At 37.2% G+C, this 22,787-nt stretch overlaps 1 protein-coding gene across 1 annotated transcript; it reads left to right on the top strand.

Moving 5' to 3' along the window:
• Positions 1 to 787: 787 nt before the first annotated feature.
• On the top strand, positions 788 to 21,150 carry LOC126412493 (40S ribosomal protein S3-A). The gene is made up of 4 exons (XM_050082112.1): positions 788 to 945; positions 1,170 to 1,489; positions 17,686 to 17,873; positions 20,909 to 21,150. The coding sequence occupies exons 1-4, from the start codon at positions 913 to 915 to the stop codon at positions 21,100 to 21,102; spliced, it is 735 nt and encodes a 244-aa protein (XP_049938069.1). The 5' UTR covers positions 788 to 912; the 3' UTR covers positions 21,103 to 21,150.
• The last annotated feature ends 1,637 nt before the right edge of the window (positions 21,151 to 22,787 follow it).

The following is a 22,787-nucleotide window of genomic DNA, read 5'->3' on the forward strand; positions in this document are numbered from 1 at the left end:
TTCTCCTCATGAACGCCTGGCAGTAACATTAAGATTCCTAGCAACAGGAAGGAGCTACAATGATTTGGAATTTTCATCTGCAATATCGAAACAAGCATTGAGTGTAATAATACCCAACACATGTGAAGCTATTTACGCTTTCCTGAAGGATGAGATCGTGAAGGCAAGCCAAGTAAAGTAGTCTGTCAGCGACCTGTTTACCGAAAAGAGTTATCCAAAGTTCAGAAATCTAGAAGATCTGGTGTAGGAGTAGATAAAGTATACCAGCCAACGTTATGGTATTTTGATCTACTTGGCTTTCTTAGTGATCAAGAAACGCCAAGACCAAGCAGGAGTACAATTGAAGATGAAATTGGAGTGCCAATGTGCGAGGAAATGGAACACGAGGGTATGTAAAACAAAACAGGTTCGCCCTGCAACTCTAGCAGTAATTTTACGTGACAAAACTGCTTTCGCTTTGGCAGCCACTGTCTGCACCATTTTGACCGCTTTCTCTGTTTCCTGCGGTTGGTCTGAATGTTTTTTGCAACACAGGTTGCGAACACAGACCACAACAGAACTTCCTCCATTTCTATTTTTCAAAATAACTTAATTAAATTTTGACGTTTTCGGGGAGTGTAGTCGCTTGCCACTGATATTTCTTTTCTACACCGACAGATGGCGGGCGAGTAGTAGATTGGGGTTTGTGTCGTGTGAACACACCACATTTGCAGCGATCTTTTGCATGTACAGACATCTGCGCCGATGTCTGCGCAGACAGATCGTTGCGTGTGGACCGGGCTTTAGCGGACAATCACAAGTAGACCTCTTTGCTCAAAAATTATTATCTTTGGTGTTTGCATTATCTCTGGTATACAGCGTGTTCCGGAAAGCCCCGATAGGTTTTAAGTCCTTTACTGCTATACTTTAGACATGGCGGTGGTTCCCATATCGAAGAAAAAGAAGGTTTGTGTCGTTAATGTATTAGACAGGTGATAGCGAAACGTTTTACGCATCATAGGGAAATTTGTATTTGTTTGTGTATGAAAATTTTGGATCGTAGTGGTGCATAACAGTACAGATATCTGTCTGGATGCAGTGGATTCGGTTTGCGTTGCACGTTGTGTGTACAGATAGGTTATGTAGTTGTAGTGTTGTCAGGTTGTTAATATTATTGTATGTTGTTGCAGTTCGTTGGAGACGGCGTATTTAAGGCCGAATTAAATGAGTTCCTTACGCGAGAACTCGCTGAGGATGGATATTCCGGCGTGGAGGTTCGTGTCACACCAACGCGTACGGAGATCATCATTATGGCAACAAGAACACAGAACGTTTTGGGCGACAAGGGTCGGAGGATACGAGAATTGACGTCCGTTGTTCAGAAAAGATTTAACTTTCAAGACCAGTCAATTGAACTCTATGCAGAGAAGGTGGCGACTAGAGGGCTTTGCGCTATAGCACAGGCAGAGTCCCTTCGTTACAAGCTGATTGGAGGTCTCGCTGTTAGGAGGTAAGTGTGATACGTAGATATTTTAGTGTTTGAGTATACTTGTTCTGTGTATTCCAGTGGAATTACGTGATTTGTGCTGTAGATATAGACGTCTGCTTCAGGAAAGACTGTTTTGCGATCACCAGCCACTTAGGCAAAATCGTTTCCTTGAATTAACCCTTAGTTAGTAACTCTTGAAAAATTGGCAATTACGGTAACATCCGTCTGGGAGCCTAAGATGACGAAATTTTGCAAAGAATTTAGACTGTAATGACTATCGGAAATAATTTAAAAGCTTGATGAAAAGTTAATACTAATATTTTTTTGTCTTGCAATCACTTTTTACATGATATAGTTAATAAAGTATTTTATTCCTTTGCGAGATTGACTCTCAAATCAAATAGGTTCTAAACTTGACATGTGATTTCTCAAAAATCTTGATATTCATGCAAATAAATAGGGGAAAAAACTCAACTGTTGTACATATTTTCATGGGGCACTGTAAGGAATTGGCTTTATCACATTTCACGCACTTGTATGCTGTTATTCTGTTAAATATGTAGGGACAGTGACGGTTTTCTCTTTTCTAGCTTGTCACTTATTTTTCTTTTTGTTGGGCTCTCATGTCTTTGCTTTTCACCCAAAATACATGAAATACTTTTCCTGGGGTCAGAATCTGGAACCTTCATTGCATATGACGTCTTTCGTTCCTATGCTCTTCATGAACTCAAATCTTGAAATCGCACCTTTATGAAGATACATTACATAAGCATTTGCGCAGTTCCAAGATATTAGGAAGTAAAATACTGACAGTGGCCATTTCCTTGTTCTCTGGTTAGCTTAGTAGTTGCTGCACTTCATATCTAGAGTGTCTATGCCAGATTTTCTGGCATTGTAGAAACTGGGTTGTTGTTACTTTCATGAGTATATACAGTGTAGTGCATTGAAGAAAGTGCTAAAACTGCCTTAGATTTTTGGAACAAAAGATAAGTGTAAGATCCTTGGTAAAACCATACGTACTGGAGCCCACTTCTTTCTTTGGGTTGGGAAGAAGCTCCTTCGGAACCTCTCTTTTGTTGGATTTTAGAGTTCCAACATGTCAACCTGTTTTTCAGCAGCTCCTTACACAGTTCAGTGGAGGAAAACCAATGAAACAGTGACATCCACACAGTAGCATGTTCAACTCATGAATGAAGCATAGCAGGAACTTGAGCTTTTATACCTCCCTGAGAGATGGATGTTACCAGCTGGGGGTTAAATGATTAGAATCCATATAAGTCCATTTGTAGGCGGCTTTTGATGCCAATATCACCCACACCGAACAATTATTCGGCAATGACATATGTTGTCAACACTCCATTGCAGTTTGAGAGTAGTAGACAGGAATACAATGTCAGATGTCTGCACTGTGGTCCACTGAATCTGATACCGGTTCAGAAGTCGGAACGAATACTTGCAGAGTTGTTTGATCCCATAGTGGAGCGTTCGACAGTGTCCTCAAAAGTTCTTATCAGCTTAGACATCCTGGGCAATATTTATTGGAAGAAACAAAAGTAGGCTACAGTGCACAACTTTTTGCTCTCTGATGTAGAATAAAATTTCATGAGAAAGTTTTGTACAGGTAATTTGAAGCAAAGCAAGCAGAAACAAGAGGTGCTTGGAGAAGTAAAGTGGAGGTTGGCTTGTTATCTCTACAGGAGTAATTGTGGGTTAAACCAGGAACTTATCATGCCACTTTTTTTTTTTTGTAAAAGTATTCCTTGCAGACTCTTACAAACCCATATAAAAGACATTGATCTAAACCATACAAACTATATTTGGTTTTGTTGTGCGATCATATGAGGCCCTAAACAATAAGGTAAAAGTGCAGTGGAAATTGTCATATTCTGTTGGTGCCCAGAATAAATCTGATTTCCATTATTTTCTACAATCATCTAAATGTCTTATATAAAAGTGAGCTTGAATCAGAAACATGATAAACTTTAGAAATAGCCCATTTTGTTTCGGAACATTGTATAAGGTGTTGAGCCCTACTTTTTTTAATAAAAAATGAAGGGGTATAAAAATCCAATAACAGGGGTAGTGTTCTTGGTGTTTGTATTAATTTGAGATAATCACTTGAGTTGCTCAGCCTGCCGCTTTGCACTTTGGAATGTAAAGAATGTGTGATACATCTCGGTGAAGAATGTCGTGGGCTGGTTGGTATAGCATCTGCAGTTGCTAGCTGTTTGATACAGTATAATCCATAGTTAACTAATGTGTACAGTGGGTGTGCACTGTATGGACATTGAATACGAAGCAAATGGTGTTGACATTGAAGATTATTGAAAAAGTAGGAAACAAAAGTTTGTAGTGTTATGCCATCATTACATCACCAAACATTAAAGGCTGCATCGTAAAGCTTTCGAATTTGATCTAGTTAGTTTGGTGTCCGATGTATCATTTGCATGATAAGCTGTAATGATGTGGAGTGAGTCATTTTACATTATCACAAATTAATGTGTAAATGTGGCTACATGCTGAACCTCCAAGTTTTTCCCTTTACAATATTAGAATACCTTCTAAAGGGGAGGAGTTGTCGTAAAACTTTTTCAAATTTTACTTTACTGTGTATGACATTTTATGTCACTGGGTAAGTTACCAAAAGTAAGTTACTCCTTTGACAGACATCTACAAGATGGACATTGGTGAGTCCCACGTGTTATTCTTACACCATGTTTTGAGCGACGAAGACTTTCTTAGAGATGAATTACTCGAACTTTATTCCATATGACATTACAGAATGAAAATGTCAGCAAACTGATTTCTCTCTCCCTAAGATTTACAATGATTCATCGGCAAATGTGACTGAACTAAGTTGTTCTAGTAGCTCCAAAATATGCTTTCCCATTTAAATTTTCATCAATGACACCTACAAATTTGAAAGGTTTTGTGCCCTAATTATTTCCTCACCATGTGTTAAACTTATACTCATTGTGGTATCCCTAGATGTGCAGAACTGAATTTACCTTGTTTACTATTTCTTTTGTTGCTGTGTTCATGGTTGGACTGATTACAATACTAGTGCCATCTGCATATAGAACTAATTCTGCTTGTTGTATGTTAGATGGAAGATCATTTACATATGAGGAACAACAGTAAATGTAAGACTGAGTCGTGGTAACCCCTATCGTGATTTCTCCCCCATCAGAATAATTTCCCCGAACTAAAGTTGAATTTTTAATAGCAACTTTTTGAGTTGTTTTGGTTAGATATTGCATCCATTGGTGGGCTACCATCAGTGCAATAAAACTTATTTACATAGGAGAATATTGTGATTGACACAGTTAAACATCTTGCAGAAAATGCCAGCCAGCACTATTTTGTGGTTCAGTACTTGTAGTATTAGGAGAATGAACAAACAAATGACATTCTCAAAAGAAAAACTGTTCTAATATCCAGGCCATGATTTTCTGAGGTCATTATTGTAGTTCAGGTGAGATACTATTCTAGAATACATCAGTCTCAAATTTTGGAAAATATCGATGTGAAACAGTTCGGTTATTATTGACATTCCTTCAGAATTCATTGGGAGAGTCAGCTATGGCAAAACTCTTCCATCTGGTGTTCAAAATGCAGGAGACAAGCAAAATACTTGTAGGAATGTGTGAGGCAATAGTAACCTTGGCTCATGACTTACCTTAGAAGATAGGTTAAGGAAAGACACATATATTTGTAACATGTGTAGACTTACAGAAAGTTTTTGACAATGTTGACTGGAATACTCTTTGAAATTTTGAAGGTAGCAGGGGTAAAATACAGGAAGTGAAAGGCTATTTACAACTTGTCCAGAAACCAGGCAGCAGTTATGAGCTGAGGCCCATGAAAGGAAAGAAATAGCTGAGAAGGGAATGAGACAGGGTTGTAGCCTATTGACAGTGTTGTTCAACCCACACAATGAGCAAGCAGTGAAGGAAACCAAATAAGAGTAGGAATTAAAGCTCAGAGAAAAGACACAAAAACTTTGAGGTTTGCTGACAACATTGTAATTGACAGACAGCAAGGTGCTGGGAAGAGCAGGTGAATGGAATGGTCAGTGTCTTGAAAGGAGGATGTAAAATGAACATCAACAAAAGCAGAACAAGGATAATGGAATGTAGTTGAATTTAAATGAGTTCATACAGAGGAATTAGATTCGGAAATGAGACACACAACTCGGTACCAGGTGTACCGGTATGAAATGAGGTTTTTTTGTGAAAATGAAACACTAATTTTGAATTGAAAAGTAAAAACATTTTATTCAAAGTACTGACCATTGCTTGCTATACATTTTGACCACCTTTGTGGCAATTTGTGGACACCACACCAAGAGAAATGTTGGTCTTTTGAAGCAAACCAATCAGGCACCCAATTTTCGACTTCATAGGAGTCTAGTGTTTCTCAGCCAGTGCGTGTCCCATTGATGAAAACAAATGGTAGTTGGAAGGGGCCAAGTCTGGTGAATACGGTGGGTGGGGTAGCAGCTCCCAGCCAAGTGTTTTGATTGTATCCTGAACCAGTTTTGCTTTGTGTGCTGGTGCATTGTCATGTAAAAAAATTACTTTGCCATGTCTTCTGGCCCATTCTGGTCTTTTTTCGATCAATGCATTGTTCAAATTGATCATTTGTTGTCTATAGCGATTAGTAGTCAGTTTCACTGGGTTTTAGAAGCTCATGATACACCTTTCTGATCCCACAAAACACAGAGCATTGTCTTCTTGCCGAATTGATTTGGTTTTGCAGTTGATGTTGATGGTTGTCCCGGATTAACTCAGGATTTTTCCCATTTAGGATTCTTAAAATAAATCCATTTTTCATTTCCAGTAACAATTCAATGCAAAATTTATTTTCTTTCATGTCTTTGAAGCAAAATTTGGCAAATGGTTTTTTGGTTCTCCATCTGTCTTTCATTCAATTCATGTGGCACCCATTTTCCACACTTTTGGATCTTTCCCATAGCTTTCAAACGGCCAGAAATTGTTTGTTGTGCAACATTTAGCATTGCTGCCATTTGCTTCTGACTCAAAGTATCATCTTCATCCAATATTGCTCGCAATTCAGCGTCTTCGAACTATTTTGGTGGTCTTCCCCATTCTTCATTTCTTACATCAAAATCATTATTTCTGAACCGTTGAAACCATTGAAACCCTCTTTTGCATGTTGCTTCCGCTAGAGTACGATCACCATATGCCTCGACAAGCATTCGATGTGACTCTGCAGCACTTCCCTCCCCCCTCCCCCCAAATGAAAACAAAAATTAATGCTTTCTGCAAATCACTTTCTGATGAAAACATGCGTTTCATGACTTGATGTATACTAAATATCTTTGACAGATGGGGGATTCCATTGTCACGGGTGGGACAGTTGCACTAAGTTTTTCAACAGTCAGATGCTGATATAACATGAAGTATAAATAGAAATAAAGTAAAAATTGACTGGTTGCCTTAAACATAATTGTTTTACCTTCCCTTTAAATCTGAATGTCAGAAGTTTACAAATTGAGCTGTTATTCATCTTTAAAACTTTGTCACGGGTGGAACAGCAAATAGATGTAGCATTGAATAACCACAAACATTTTAGAAGAATTCTGTGATTTATGTACTTATTTTCTTTTGAAAACATTGAATTCACATTAATAAAACAATTCTCTACATGACATAATATCAATAAATATTAGATTAGTAATACTTACTTACAAATAATTGCAATCAAAGACTTTCATGGGTGGGACAAGGAATTGTCACGGGTGGGACTCATGTGAAGTACAATTTATTTTTTATTTAAACTGATTTTATTATGTCAGTTAGCTATGAATCAGTAGGTAACATATACTTAGAGGACACTTTAAGTTTTAATAACTTTGTAGAACATTTTTGTTGCTTATAAATAATATAGATTTTGGTATAGTATTAGTTTACAGTTCTGAGTACTTAATTATTTCACTTGAAGAATGTACCACTTTGAAAAAATACACTTGGCCTCTCACCCACTTTCAAAAATGTCTAAATTGCCAGGAAACTCATAAGGTGTCCCTAACATGTTTGACATTTGGATTCGGGAGAATAGCAAGAACTTGTTTAAATTCTATGTAGGATACATCCTCCTCGTCAGCTTTAAATACCTTTGCTGAGTCCCCAACAGATCGCATACACATAACCTGTATTTCCCCATTGTCTTCTACACTTCTCTGTGCAATTGCAGCATATCTGTATGTAGTGGATTTCTTTCTTGCAGTTTGGAACTCAACTAAAATAAATGTTCCTGGCATGATTTGTTCCACAGCTGGTTCTGAACCTGTAACTTCTTGGGAATTGGATGTCAACAGGACATCAGGATATGATTCATCATCACTCATCTCAGAATCTGTGTAGATTAGTGAATATATGTTGGGTGAAAGTGGGAAAACCTCCACTTTCTCTAAATCTGATTTTAGGAAAGTTCCACCACATACTAGGTTACAGGTATTGTAACCGTTGAAGTAATGCTTGCTGCGAATATCTTTTATTTTTTTAACAGCTTTCCAGCAGCCATCCAGACGGTCTCTGTTTTCATCAATATGATCTTTTGTCAGGAGAAGAAAGTTTATTCCAGAAACAGATGATTTGGCACAGTCTAAAAACTCCTGTGCATTGCTGACGATGACTTTTCTTTGCTTAACTTTATTCCAAACAGCCCTTTTTGTTACAGCTCCAATGCCATCCACTGCACCTTTCCCATGTGATGTTGCAAAGAAAAACCATTCTCCAGACACTCCAAAGTCTTGCATCATGTAGCAGAGGTTAGAAATTGTGAATTTGTTCTTAGATTGACCTGCGCAACCATCAGAAAAAATTCGTATCGAGGTCAAATTGGGAAGCTCTTGTTTCAGCTTACTTATTATACTCTTCAAACATTCATAAACTGAGTACTTGTTGTCGCACAGTTCATCGCTCACAATTGCAAATTACTGTAGCCCTTTTTTCATCCAAACGCAAATAGTGACCACTGTAATCTGTGTGTGACTCCAGTGGGCACTTTGTATCTCATCTTGTGCTAGTGCTACACGGTTTTCTGCAAAATCTATTTGCAATATCACTTCATCATCACTAACTGATGCTTTCACAGTCTTGAAAGCTCCAGATTGCATCCTTTTGACAGAGAAGTGCTCTTTGAATGTTTTTAGTTGAGACTGAAGTTCAGAGAGAGCTTCACGAAGTGTTCCACTGGTGGTAGTCTGTTTAGGGTGACACTCATGTTCGGTCCATTTTCTCCAAGATGTCACACAAATCAAACTTTCCCTCTATTAATGTGTGTAAATTCATGATGCATTTCGTGCATTGACTTGTCATGCATATTTCACTTTCTACGTCACAGCAAACAAGATTCATAAGGTGAGTGTGAGTAGCAGGGAAACTAGCTATTTCTTTGTGAATGGCTTCAATGATGAAGTTGAAGTTAGCATGATATCTGCACACACATACATTGTGAGGCATTTGAGACGTTAGAACAACATTTTTAGGCCGCACCTCGTAGAATTTTGAAATCTTGATATCAATATCTGGATTCTCTTGCTTAAAAAGAAAAAAATGCTTCCTTAACTGTCATATTCATGTGACGTTTCTGCAAGCTAACTCTTTTCCCAGTTTCATGGTCTACAATAGACTTTACATCCTTTATGCCAGGTGTCTGCCTGCCGATTTCATCATTTGTGAAAAAATTTTGTATTTTGAGCAGATTATCACCTGTAAGTTTACGAGATGTCTTCTTCACTACTGGGAAAATCTGCTTTACTACCTTTTTAGGTAAGCTTTCACTTACAAGCTTTATTACTGCTGATTTTTTTGAGGGGCTTGAAGGAAGCACCTTCTTTACCTGAGAAACAGCTTTGCCAAGGGACTGAGGACATTTATATGATCCTAACTGGGAAATACAGGCCTCAGACTGATCTTCAATTAATACGGACTTTAGTTTGTCTGTACTTCCTTTTTCTTTCAGCTTCCTTCTTTCGATATTCCAATAAAGATTTTTCACTGAAGGATACCTTCATCTTCATATTTTCCCTTCTTCTTTTATCCCGCTCTTTCTTTTTCTTTATGGACATTGTACTTGCTGGTATCTTTCTTCAGTTTTTCTCGAAGTTTTCTCATACACTCTGCTGATGTTGTTTTCCCCATTTTCTGAATAAACAGTAAGTTTTTATTTAGTGTAAACCATCAAAGCACTTGTTATATCGACCAATTTAACTTAACAATAACAAGAAGTGTTAAATGGTTTTGATTTGAGTAACATCCAAAAATCTGTCACGGGTGGGGCACAATTTCTTTTAACATTTATAGATGATCATTTACAACTTAGAAGGTGCCTTATGGTTCATTGGATGTTTTTATTTGTTTTTCTTACTTCTAACCTAAAATATATAAAATTACTATAATTGCCGAGTTAGAAGGTAAACTTTTTCATATTTTTTGTCACGGGTGGGACACTAAATACATAGTAACTTTTGTGAATTAGCTGCATACTTAATAACTTCCCTTTCTTTAAAAACTGAAGTTTGTCAGAAAGATAAGATTCTGCTCTTGAAATTAAACAATTAAAACATCAATAATTGCTGCAACCCAAATTTAAACAGCTGCCAACACAAAAAGCAAACCTTTTGTTTTCCATCCTCATCTGTAGAATTGCCAACTTTAACTATATTTCCTCAGCTAATTATGTAATTTTTTCAGGACAGTAAAATTCAACTTTTGTAGATTTGAAAAACTATAACATTGTTAAATTTGGCATTTTTCAAAAAATAAGCCTCAGGCTCAGTTTGACATGGAATGACCCATGTGTAATACCAACCAAACAAAAAATTATAAAAAAATAAAAATAAAAAAGTTGTTATATTAACTTAATTATGTTGTTAAATTAACTTAATTATGTCATGTATTGAAAAATTTGACTCGTTCCACATCATTACGAAATATTGTATTCATGATCCATGGAACGAGTATTAATCTAATCTCTAATCTAAACAAAAAAAATTAATACTCGTTAACAACAAATGTTCCCTGTCGACACATTAGTATCTTAACGCTCATTTCATACCAGTACACCTGGTAGGTGAGTTCTGCTGTTTGGGCAGCGGAATAACTCATGATGGCCGAAGTAGTGGAAATAAAATGTAGACTGGTAATCACAAGGAAAGAGTTTCTGACGAAGAGAAATTTAACATTGAATGTAGGTTTGTTAGGCAGTCTTTCCTGAAAGTATTTGTATGGAGTGCACCTATGTATGGAATTGAAACATGGATGATTAACAGTTTGAACATGAAGAGAATAACAGCTTTTGAAATATGATGCTATAGAAGAGTGCTAAAGATTAGATGGGTAGATGTAACTAGTAAGGTGGTCCTAAATGGAATTGGGGAGAAAAGAAATTTGTTGAACAGCCTGACTAGAAGAAGGGATTGGTTGATAGGGCACATTCTGAGACATCAAGGGATCACAAGTTTAGTATTGGAGGGAAGTGGGATTAAAAACTGTAGAGGGACAGAGGTGAATACAGAAGTTGTAAGCTGCAAGTTGCAGTAGTAATTTGAAGATATAGAGGCTTGAACTGGATAGTTGCATGGAGAACATCAAAAGTAGGGTTCAGCGATGGAATATTCCAATCTCTCTGGAAAAAGCCTGGATTTCATGATGTGTTGGATACTTCAGATAAGACAGAGCCAATTATAAAAGGAACAAATCTGTATGTCTAATGGAAACACCATCAGATCCAAAGGAACTTTTGTTTGAGAGAATATATTATTTTCTTAATTTCAGAAAGATAGCTTGGTGATATATTAATGCGATTAAATTCAATGAGAGTTGCTTTTCCAGTTAACTGCTGTGACTTTGCTGTTGAACTGTTTGTCCCTATACTTTCTACTGTGTTTAAGAAATAATCATTAAATATATTTGCTACCTGTGAGTTGTCATGTATAGCTCTTTGATTCAGTTCAGTAGTGATGTCCTGTTCTGTGGCTGGTTGTCCTGACTTGTCATTTCTCTACATCCCGTATAGCCTTAAGTATGTTGTTGGAATGACTGATTTGACACTGTGCATGTTCCTTGATTTTTAATAACTTTTCTCAGTAGTTTTGAATAGTTTTTGTAGAGGATAACGACTGCAGGATCTCTACTTCTTGCCACCAGATAAAGGAAGAATAGTTTATGGCAATGTATTTCCTGTTTTCCCCCAAAATCAGAAGTAGTAATCATAGAACGGAGTGAAGGTAAAATGGCGGCTTATATGCCTCTGAAGGGACCCTAACTTCTTACCTTTGTGGTCATAAGTGAAATGTTATGTTGGTGGCATTAGGATCTTTCTGTAGTCAGTTGCAAATGCTGGTTCGTTGAATTTCCTTAGTATTGCTCAAAAAGAACATCACCTTCCTTACAGGGAATCCCATTTGTGTTCCCAAAGCATCTGCATAACACTTACATGTTTTTTTGAATCTACCTGTAACCAGTGTAGCTGTCCACCTCTTTGAGTTTGTCATCCTTTAATCTGACTTGGTGCAAATACCAGACACTTCAGCAATGCCCAATAATTGGTTGCACTAGAGTGATATATCAGATTACTTGTACAGATGACTGCACTTAATGTTTCCCAATAAACTGAAGTGTACCATTTGTCTTCTCCACTACATTCCTTACATGCTCGTTCCATTTCATATAGTTTTGCAATGTTACGTCGAGATATTTAATTGATGTGACTGTTAAGCAATACATTACTATTGCTGTATTCACACATGGCCCAATGAATTCGTTGTATTATCTGTGAAACAGTGACAAGTGCTGGATTCTGGAGCAGCATATATTGCAGCAACCTCAGCTCCATCAGTGATGGTGTCTGACTGGCCATATAGTTTTCCTTGTTGTGGAGATGCTTATTTTTCTTACTTTAAATTAAACCAGCAGTATATTACCCATCATGGACAATAACAAATTATATGAATGCGTGGTGTCTGTTCTTTGACATGTCAGTGTGGATGTACAGATGTGTCCAGTCTCCTGTGGGAGTCTCGGAAGAGCGAATAGGAGGAAATGGACAGGGGCTGCAGATACATGGTGCTCGATGGGAGTGTGGATTGGCAGTGAGGCGACCAGAGATAGTCCATGCAATTGTGAAAACACTATTGTGGCTGGTGCAGTGGTCATTGCACCTGCCTAGTTAGCAAGAAATCCTGGGTTCGAATTGCAGTCTGGTAAACATTTTCACTCATCGCTACCAATTCTGCATAATGTGCCAATGCAACTGAGAGCAGTGATCCCTCCCATTTCTTCCCCTTTCCACCTTCAGTTTACAAATAGCAAAAAGTCATTTGTGTTCTTAACGTATGTATAGTGTTCAGTTTCAGAACTCTTATTATAGAAAATGAATGGTCATAAAGAACTGAATGAGAATAGTGTCCTCATTTTGTGTCTGTACTAATTTGAAGTAATTGCTGTAGCTTTTCTCGGAAGGGCAGTTTGCAGTCTGGAATTTAAAGGAATGCATGCTTCACCACTGTGAAAAGTAGATGAGAAACTAAAGCATACAATTTTCATCAGTACACTAACATTCTATGTAAACTGCAAATTATGTGAGCACAAGAGTGTTGTACTTAAGACTGGCATTAAACTAACACATCAGTGACATTGTGAAATACCGCATTCAGAATCCTCATTAACTCAAATCCACATTGTGACAATGGTGTATAGAATGTGTTGCAGATTTCCTGCAACAATGTTACTGCCATGGTCTTAAAGTGTCTTGATAATCTACAGAAAATTTTTGAAGTTTATAACTGATTTGATTCTGTAGTTAAGACAGCGGAGAAACTGGCTGGAATGTCATGAGTCTCAACAGCAATGTTTTTTGTTGTTTTTAAAGTTCTTTTGCCTTGAGGGAACTACATATTAATCAGTATGTGCCAAGCACAATTTAGGTACATTTTAATTATGGCTAGCATAGTTGTTTGTATTGCGTTGAGAGTGAAACTTACTTCATTGGATGGTTTCAAATGTGGTCTTTCTAATGAAAATAGTTTGAGTTCAGTGAATATACATTTTTTGTAGAAATAGGCTGAAAATACCCATTTTTTTATAATTTTAAAAAGTAAATTTTGCCCTTGGTTTGTAAACTACTGGAAAGGTGTAGGAGAATGCAATGTTAGTTTCTAAGGCCTGGTGTTGGTGAGTCATAATATGCATTATTTCTGGGGATTCAAAAATCTAAACTCTTTTTCAAGCAGCCCACAAGAGCTGTGGACAAAAGTAACCAATACTGCGAAGGAGAAAAACACTTTCAGTGGAAAAAGAATAAGGGAGGCTAGATGGCTGTTGGCTGAGGCCTGGAAAGTTGCAGAAGAATGAAGGAAAACTAAAATAAAAGGGGATGGATCAGCAATGTTTAAATTAAATACAGTGTTCAGAAATTGGCTAGAAGCAATACAAATGTCTTCTTAAACAGTGCAAAGAAGTTGAAGGTAACAGAATGGGAAATTCAAAGGATCTTCGCAAGAAAATTAGACAGCAAAGAGAAATTACATATGAAAATTTGAATAAGATATAGAAATGGGAAAGATCTAACAGAAGCAGAGGACGTTAAGGAAAAATGGGCAGAATATGTAAGATCTATATAAGAAAGAACTGCATACAGACAATGCTGACGATGATGAAATTAATGTTTTAGATGTTTTGGAGAATGAAATCAAATGGACTCTTGAAAATAGGGCCAAAAACAAAACTAGTGACATGGTGGAATTCCAACAGAATTGTTCAGTCATTGGAAAGAACGCAGTAAAAGTACTGCATTCAGTATGTCAGAAAATATGGAGCACACAACAGTGCCAGAAGACTTGAAAAAACGAGTCCCAAAGAATGGAATTTCTAAAGAATGCTGAGATGTCACTGAAACTTCTCACTCGCTAGCAAAGTCATGCTGAAAATGTTACAAAATAGACTTCACCAGTATCTAAAGTGAGAACTACCCGAAGATTAAACTGGATTTCGTAAAGGAAGAGGAACCAGAGATCACATTGCCAACATTCAATACATTATGGAACGAGATACAGAATTCTTCAAAGATGTGTATTTCTGATTTATTGATATTCCAAACCCTTCGACTGGGTTGTCGATCACAATAAATTATGGGAAATAATGAAAAATATGGAAGTACCAGAACACCTCATTCATCTCATATGGAGTTTATACTCTGACCAAGAACCAAGAAGCCATGGTGAGAGTTGTGTGGCTCAAGATTCAGAAAGGCGTGTGTCAAGGGTGCATATTACCACCTTACTTTTTCAATGTGTATACAGAACTGATTATGAGGAATGCCAGGTTAGGTGAAGATAAATTGGAATTAAAGTAGCTGGGATAAATATAATCAACCTTAGATACACACGATACTATACTGTTGGTGGCAAGTGAAGAAAAGTTACTCTCTTACTGAAGGTGATAGAAGTGAAAGAACTGGTCTTAGGCTGAATATTAAGAAAATGAAAATTGTGGCAACTACACCTATCATTTCATGGCACATAGGAGGTAGTGTCTACATTCAATTATCTTGGTTCCCAGATTTCTGCTGATGGTGACCGCAGCTACAAAATCAAGAGATGCTTGCTGCTTGGTCAAACCTTGGCAGGGTTTTAAGGATTAAAGGTATAGCTTTAGTAACAAAGATCAGTATTATAAGGGCTATGGTCTCTTCAGTTATGATGTGTGGATGTGAGACCTGGACCATTAGAAAGATGGAATGGCGAAGAATAGACTCCTTTGAATTGTGGTATTGGCGGAAACTTGAGAATGCTGGGGAAGATCGAAGGCATTAGAAGACATCAGAGGATGAGATGGATTGATGGCATCACAGAAGTAGTGTTCCAACCTGGAAATCCTACTGGAGAAAGGGAAAGGGGGGGGGGGGAGTGTGAGAGAGAGAGATTGAGAGATTTTTCCTGTCGATTTCACTTCAAAATATTTGTATGAAAATTGCTCATGAAATCTATTATTATTATAATATTCCTTTCTCAGACGTTGTCTGGTTAAAAATGAAAAGTGACGCAGACCTTGATCAAGCGTGACTTCCTTTTAACTGTACAGTATATGTTAAATTGCATTTAGGAACTTTCGGCTAGTTGAACATGTATCAATAATTACAGATTTCTGTAGTTGTATATATACGTTTGGATGTAGCTGTATTGCGTTGATGTACTGGTGGATATTGTGTGGTATGACTCCTGTAGTTGATAGTATAATTGGTATAATGTCAACTTTATCTAGTATAATTGGTATAATGTCAACTTTATCCGGATGCCACATGCCCTTGACTTCCTCAGCCAGTTGGGTTTATTTTTCAATTTTTTCTCTTGTTTTCTTTTGTATATTTGTTGTATTGGGTATGGATATTTCGCTTAGTTGTGTTAATTTCTTCTTTTTATTGGTGAGTATGATGTCAGGTTTGTTATGTGGTGGTGGTTTATCTGTCATAATGGTTCTGTTCCAGTACAATTCGTATTCATCATTCTCCAGTACATTTTGTGGTGCATACTTGTACTGTTAAAAACTGTTATGGGTCAAACAAATGTCTTCTCTCCATACGTATTGAATTGGTGGTCATGAAACTGTACCTGTGTTAACTGGGAACGTGAACTTTCACACAACATTTTGTCAGAATGTGTGGGGTCATGTGAGAACCTCTACACCTTTTGGCATGGAATGGCTGAGAGGTCAGTTATGCAGTTCTTGAAACCTTCTACAGAATAATTTGAAGTGTGTTCTAGGTCACTCTGCAGTATGAGATCTTCGTTTTGTTGTCTTAACTCCCATAGTTTTGACATGTGAGATATAATGCATGGTGTAAAGTCAGTGAATATACAAATTTCACTTTTGTTTACAAGCAAACAATGAAATGCTTGCTTAAAAGGGAAACTCCCCATCGCACCATTTGCAGCAGTGAGGGGTAAGGTAGAGGCCTACAATGATTGTTCATTCTGCACAACTACTCTACTAGCAGCTGAAAATAAGTAGCTTTTGAATGGCAAATGACATACTGTGTATCAGTGACAGCACATGTGTCTTGTGATCAGAATCTCTTACCAGCACACATAATTTGTATGCCAGGTGAGAGAGTGAGATATGCCTCATTGCCCAATATAGGTGTTGTATGAATGTGAATGTGGTCACTCCCAAGGAAATGTTCAATGAATGAATGAATGCAACAGTGTCACAATACCGCACTTTCTGAGCTCTGTGAAAACATAAGATTTTAACGTTTTTGAAGTTGCTTTTCATTTTTGAAGTCTCAACTCTTCAGTTCCTTTGTTGTAATGTAGTACACATGTTTGTTTTCATTTATGTGAGAAGAGTATGTGGTATTTTGCTTGCTTTCACTATTCATCACATTTACTTGTGATTGTAACAGTCTTACCACATGACTCATTCTATAACCAATGTGTAGTATGACAACAGCCAAGAATACAGGAAGAGAACAAACTTTTCAATGACTGGATGACAGTTTGTAATATGTATATATGTGTGTGTGTGTGTGTGGGGGGGGGGGGGGGGTGATAAATGGCACGAGGGAGTTTTGAACATGGCTCACCTGCTTGCCAGGCCAACACCATAAAATTGTGTGTTCTGAAAATCCCATAAGCCATTAGTAAATGGATGGAATTAATCACCTATAGCAGTAATTTTGTACTGCAATGGCAGTGGATTTTCCAGCTAAGTTTATGATCTTTCTGTAGTCCCAAAAATTCTTTCTGCTTGTATTTGACTGTTTCAGAGTATTTCATTGGCTGTTTGTCAAGTATACTGTTTTTAGTTTCTATTAGACTAGATTTGTATCACATGCCATGAGGAATAAATTTGCATTTTCTGAAACTGCAAGTGGAATATCATTTATGTATTTTAGAAACAAGAGGGCCTTAGATATCCCTGAAGTACACTGTAGGTAGTGTCTTCAAGAGTTGGACATCTACTGATGTGTGATGGACATGGAGCTGATGTACTGCCATGCATTAAAAATGAAAAACGATAAATCTGCTGTTTCCTAACTCACAGTAGTTTGACTTGAATAAGAATTTCACAGATCATACATTCATTAGTCTTAATTAAGTTACAAATCATTCCTATTAATAATAAATTATTGATGTCAGTGTGTGTTCGAGATAAATGACTGTTACAAATTACTTTTTTCTTTCACAGGGCATGTTATGGTGTTCTGCGGTTCATCATGGAAAGTGAAGCCAAGGGATGTGAGGTGGTGGTATCTGGAAAGCTGAGAGGTCAGCGGGCAAAGTCCATGAAGTTCGTTGATGGTCTCATGATTCACAGTGGAGAGCCTACGAATGACTATGTCGATACTGCTACTCGCCATGTGTTACTGAGACAAGGTAAGAAAAAATTGGCTCTTTCTAATATTTGTTGGCTGTCTGTCTCCTGGTAATAAGTACCAGACTACCATGTGGAACAGCATTAGCAGTTGTGCAAACACTTCATTTTTACATTCCTGAAGAAATAATTCATTGGCCTGATGCATCCTGTTTGTGATTATGATAATTGTATATTCATATTTGTGTGATATGCCAAAGGGTCAAACAAGCCTGTCAAAGCTGTAACGAGTCCACATTAGTTGTGAAGGGTGCAAATATGAAGGTTACCCATTTTTATAATTTGTAGAATATTACCATATTTACTCGAATCTAAGCCGCACCAGAAAAATGAGACTCAAAATCAAGGGGGAAAAAAATTTTCCCGAATCTAAGTCGCACCTGAAATTTGAGACTCGAAATTCGAGGGGGAGAAAGGTTTTAGGCCGCACCTCCAAATCGAAACAAAGTTGGTCCATTGTAATAAGAGAGACAATTTAGGTCAAATGAATGATGATACAGCTACATTAGTTTGGTTAGAGTTGTAAGCTTAGCAGTTAAGCTTTACTAGGTAGCCATTGCTATGCGTCAGGTGGTCCGTCCGTATTTATACGGTACCCTACCTTTTTTACGTGCTTCGTCTGGTTTGAATTGATTGCTTACTTTTCTTTGATCTGATAGGTGCCATTCTCTTTGTTATAGGTGTTTACATCACTCTAAGCTGAAAATGCATTACTGTACTATGTCATGCATTGTTTATCGCATTCTGATAATGAGTGTTTACGGCCTGTTGCTGCTGGTGGCATGGCTTGCTTTTGTGCACGCTACCGCCGCCTATAATTTATATTAAAAAAAAGAGGAATTGTCTCATTAGCGAAACAATGGCATGAAAATCTTTGCAGACGCCTCTTTAGTAAATTACATTCTGCACAGAAATTAGTCATCTTAGATTTAAAAATCTAGTCAATTGGCGTGCTTCATTTCTGACTGTATCACTATTAGGCATAAGAATAATACGAATATAAACATGACATGATATGTATATTCTTCTGCGTTTGCTGTTGTCTCACTCTAGTTTCGTAGTTTATTAGGCAGACAGGATTTAAACGAGATAGCAGCAGACACGAAAGAATACATGGCAAAATGTTTATATTCGTATTAGTCTTATGGTGAAGAGAATACTGCATGTTATTAACAATTCATAAAAGTTCCTATTAGCAACCATCTCTTCTGACAAGTAGGAAAAAATTCAGAACGTAGAGTTGGCCATATTGACAAACATCCCAAACAGTCTCGCCAGTCTGATTTTCGTAGTACATTGAAATGCTGCTACATTCGAAGATAAACAATACGGAATTTGTATTTACTTTGTTGAATAATGTATGAAAATGCAGTGGCCGAAACTTGGGGTGGAGAAAAAAAGCTCGTCTTCCACCTTTTTTTAAATTTATTTACTGATGCAGAGGTTTTGGTGCCAGTATTTATCTTTGTGCCTGCAAAGCATGCTTGTGTAGCGCTACATATATTCGACGGAAGAAGTTAGTTGTGGCGGCACCTACCAACATTTTTCAGAACTTCCGCTTACTTTGCACTCAATTCTAAGCTGCAAACGGTTTTCTGGACTACAAAAACTTGAAAAAAGTGCGGCTTAGATTCGAGTAAATGCGGTAACTTTGGTGTGTGTTCATAGATTATTAAAATCTGTGGTAATGTGTATATGAAAGTACAGATTATTTGTGAGGACTTCTGAAAATGTTTTGTGCATGTGTACATTATCTTGAACTAGAAAAGTCGTGTTTAAAAACTGAAATCAGTGAAGTGTGAAAAACATTTTCTTCTCACTGTTAACAAGTCTGGAATATCTGAATTGTTACTGTTAGATTGCCAAAAGTGTTGTGCTTCTGTGTTTTGAAACACTTGTACATATAGTGAAATATGCCTACAGATTTCTTGAGTAAGACATCTGTGACTGCAGGATAACCAAAGGCATTACCATGATACTCATGTGAAGGACATGGTCACCACTAGCAGTGCTTCAAAACTAAAAGTTGGATCTATTTTGAGAAAGCAATTATGGGTTGTAATTTTCCTTATTTTTACAGACCTGTTGCTTCAGAATTTGTCAACATCCTTTCATCATAATTTAACACATTAATTTATTGTGTTGGTATGTATACCATATGAAGTGATCGGAATAATAGGTGGTATTCACCGCCTTTTCTTTATTTCGGAGGTATTGCATGTAACCTCAACTTGTCTAAGTCCATGTTATTTTAGAAGGCAAACTCATTGAAGCTTTAGAGCAGTAATTCCTTGTCATATGAACAAAAGAGGAGATTCTCAAACCTAAAGAATTTTCTGCCTCCTCCTCCTCCTCTTCTGTAATATTCTGTGTCTGGCACAGAATGGACACTGATGTTAAATTTCATTCAGCTCACTCAAACTATTCAGTGTAAAAATATGGCATTGGCATCATTGTGTTCTGGAAGAGTTGCACAATGTTTGGATTGTACTTTTATGGGGGGGGGGGGGGCAGCAAGTTACTAAGACACCTAGGAACAGTTTATGAAAATGCAATTTCATGTGATGTTACTGACTCCAAACTGGAACTCTGTCAGGATTCTAACACAAGATGATAATGGTTAAATACAGTGCATAATAGTCTGTTAGTACATAAGCAGTAACCTGTGTGGCTTGTTATGAGAAATGGCTCTCTAGGTTTGTAATAACTCGGTTATCAGTTGGGAAACTTGTGTGCTAAATAGCAACAAAAATATTTTACTTTTACATCATTTGAAAGGTCGCCCCATCTCCTTTCATGATTTTCTCAAAGTAAGTTCACCAGGCAAATAATGTTTTTATTGTTAAACCCCTATAACCTTACAGTTTCTCTCTTCAGTATTTCTTCAGGCTACATGTATCTTTTTTTGCATTCCAAGCAACACAAATTCTGCCATTATGCCAAAAAGTATGTGCTCAGTTTTATTTATACGACCCAATGTATTCATATGTACAATACAATGAATAGTCAACACATGAATTTTTGTCCTTTTTTCCAGGTGTGCTTGGTATAAAAGTTAAGATTATGTTGCCTTGGGATCCCAATGGCAAACGTGGTCCCAAGAAACCTCTGCCAGACAATGTTTCTGTTGTGGAACCTAAAGACGAGTTGCTGCCAACCTCACCATCTAGTGAGATCAAAGCTGCGAAGCCGGAGGCCACTCCTCCTATTGCTGCAGCAGCTGGCTTGTAAAATGTTACAGATGTTTCATTAATAAAAAGTAAAAACTTTGACTATGTACATTTTAGCATCCCTAATTTTTCCAGTATCACTCCTAAGTTTTACACTAGCTCTCTCATTGCAGTATGTTCAGTGAATATCTTAAATTTTCTCATGATGGGAGTTATATCTATGATCTAAACTCTTCTAGCAGCGCGCACACACACACACACACACACACACACACACACACACACACAAGCACGGTCAGGAAGTACTTCTCTATGCATAATGTAGCAATCACTATGAAGACTGGTTTGACACAGCTTTCCAAGCTAGTCATGTCCAAAACATTTCACTTGGAACTACTGCGGCCTAAAACCACTTTAACTTGGTTACATTGTATTAAAATTTTAATCTCCCCCATACTTTCTTCTATTATCAAATCACCTAATCCTTGGTGTATCCTCCTTTCTCATGTTGTGCTATAAAGCTCTTTGCTCCCAAATTTGATTCAATACTTCTTCCATAGTCACCTTATCTTTGCGTCTATTAACCTGTAGCACAGTGTTTTAATGGCTTTTGTTTTCTACTCTGTGCTATTTATTGTCCATGTTTGCTTCTGTGTAAGGTTGCATCCTATAAAAATACTTCCTTGAAAGACTTGCTTACATTGTTTGTAGTAGGGCCATTCTTCAGTACATTATCTGTTCTGTTAAACTGTTCTTTAGAGTCGTCTGTCAGAATTATGAAGTCATTGGAGTCATTCCATGTCAAATGGCCTAAGGGTCCCCACTCTACCATCTCCAATTTCGATGAAATTTTTGCAGGATGTACATATAAACCTTAAATGAAGCACTACCAGGTTACAGCTTCATTAGTATGGTGGGGCCGCTAGCCACCTTTTCATAAAGGTTTGTTTTTTGACGTTGACTGAAATGAATAAATGGTCAACTTTGTTTTACCATTGTTCAGGATCTATGAGACCTGTCGTGCTGAAACTTTGTGATCCTGTTCAACTTTTTGGGTACAATAGCTTCATTGTAGTAAAAAGGTCAAACTATGGTAAATTCATCATAGTGTGCCATCAAAGTGGCTCATAAATCTTGTTGTACCAAGTTTTGACTATACTTTATTGCCTTGCATCTACTGAAAGAATAACTTTCTGAAGCTGATACTTTAGTTATGTGCAACCTGTCAGCATGTCATAAAGCTCTGCAAGTGGCATCCAGATTGCTCAAATAACTGGGTTATCTGAACTCACCTTGTCTGATCAGAAAAATTTGTTTTATTTTTGAGACAGACCAGTTTAGTGCTTAAACAGTCAGTCTGAATCACACTGTCGCGTAGTGAAGTGTTCAGATGCTGTGTGTGCCTTTTTAAATGATGTAAAGTGTGTTGTCATTACTGGATAACATCTTTTTTGAGTAAGTAAAAATTTAAAGATACAGGATGACTCTTTAGAAATGTTTATCAGGTTATTTAATTTTTTTTGTGTTGTATTCTCAAGGAAGATCCCGTTATCTATGTTTTATATTTTTCAGTTGGAAATATACACCTTCTGCATTACGTAATATTCAAACAAAAGGTAGTTGGAAGCATAAATTTAATTGTATTGTAATGGATAGCAGCAAGGTTTCAGTACCATGTGTCATTGACCTTGTAGATAATTCTGCGTGTCGTCTGCAAACATACACCAAGGTTTCATTCCAATCAAA

The sequence above is a fragment of the Schistocerca serialis genome, chromosome 7, assembly GCF_023864345.2.
Source record: "Schistocerca serialis cubense isolate TAMUIC-IGC-003099 chromosome 7, iqSchSeri2.2, whole genome shotgun sequence".
NCBI classification, from domain to species: Eukaryota; Metazoa; Arthropoda; class Insecta; order Orthoptera; family Acrididae; genus Schistocerca; species Schistocerca serialis.

What these genes read in the sequence shown, in the direction of transcription:
- LOC126412493 (XM_050082112.1), top strand. Translation starts at nt 913, where the DNA reads ATGGCGGTGGTTCCCATATCGAAGAAAAAGAAG. An exon ending in GGAGGTCTCGCTGTTAGGAG is followed by an intron (nt 1,490 to 17,685) that starts GTAAGTGTGATA and finishes TTTCTTTCACAG; the next exon opens with GGCATGTTATGGTGTTCTGC. An exon ending in CCATGTGTTACTGAGACAAG is followed by an intron (nt 17,874 to 20,908) that starts GTAAGAAAAAAT and finishes CCTTTTTTCCAG; the next exon opens with GTGTGCTTGGTATAAAAGTT.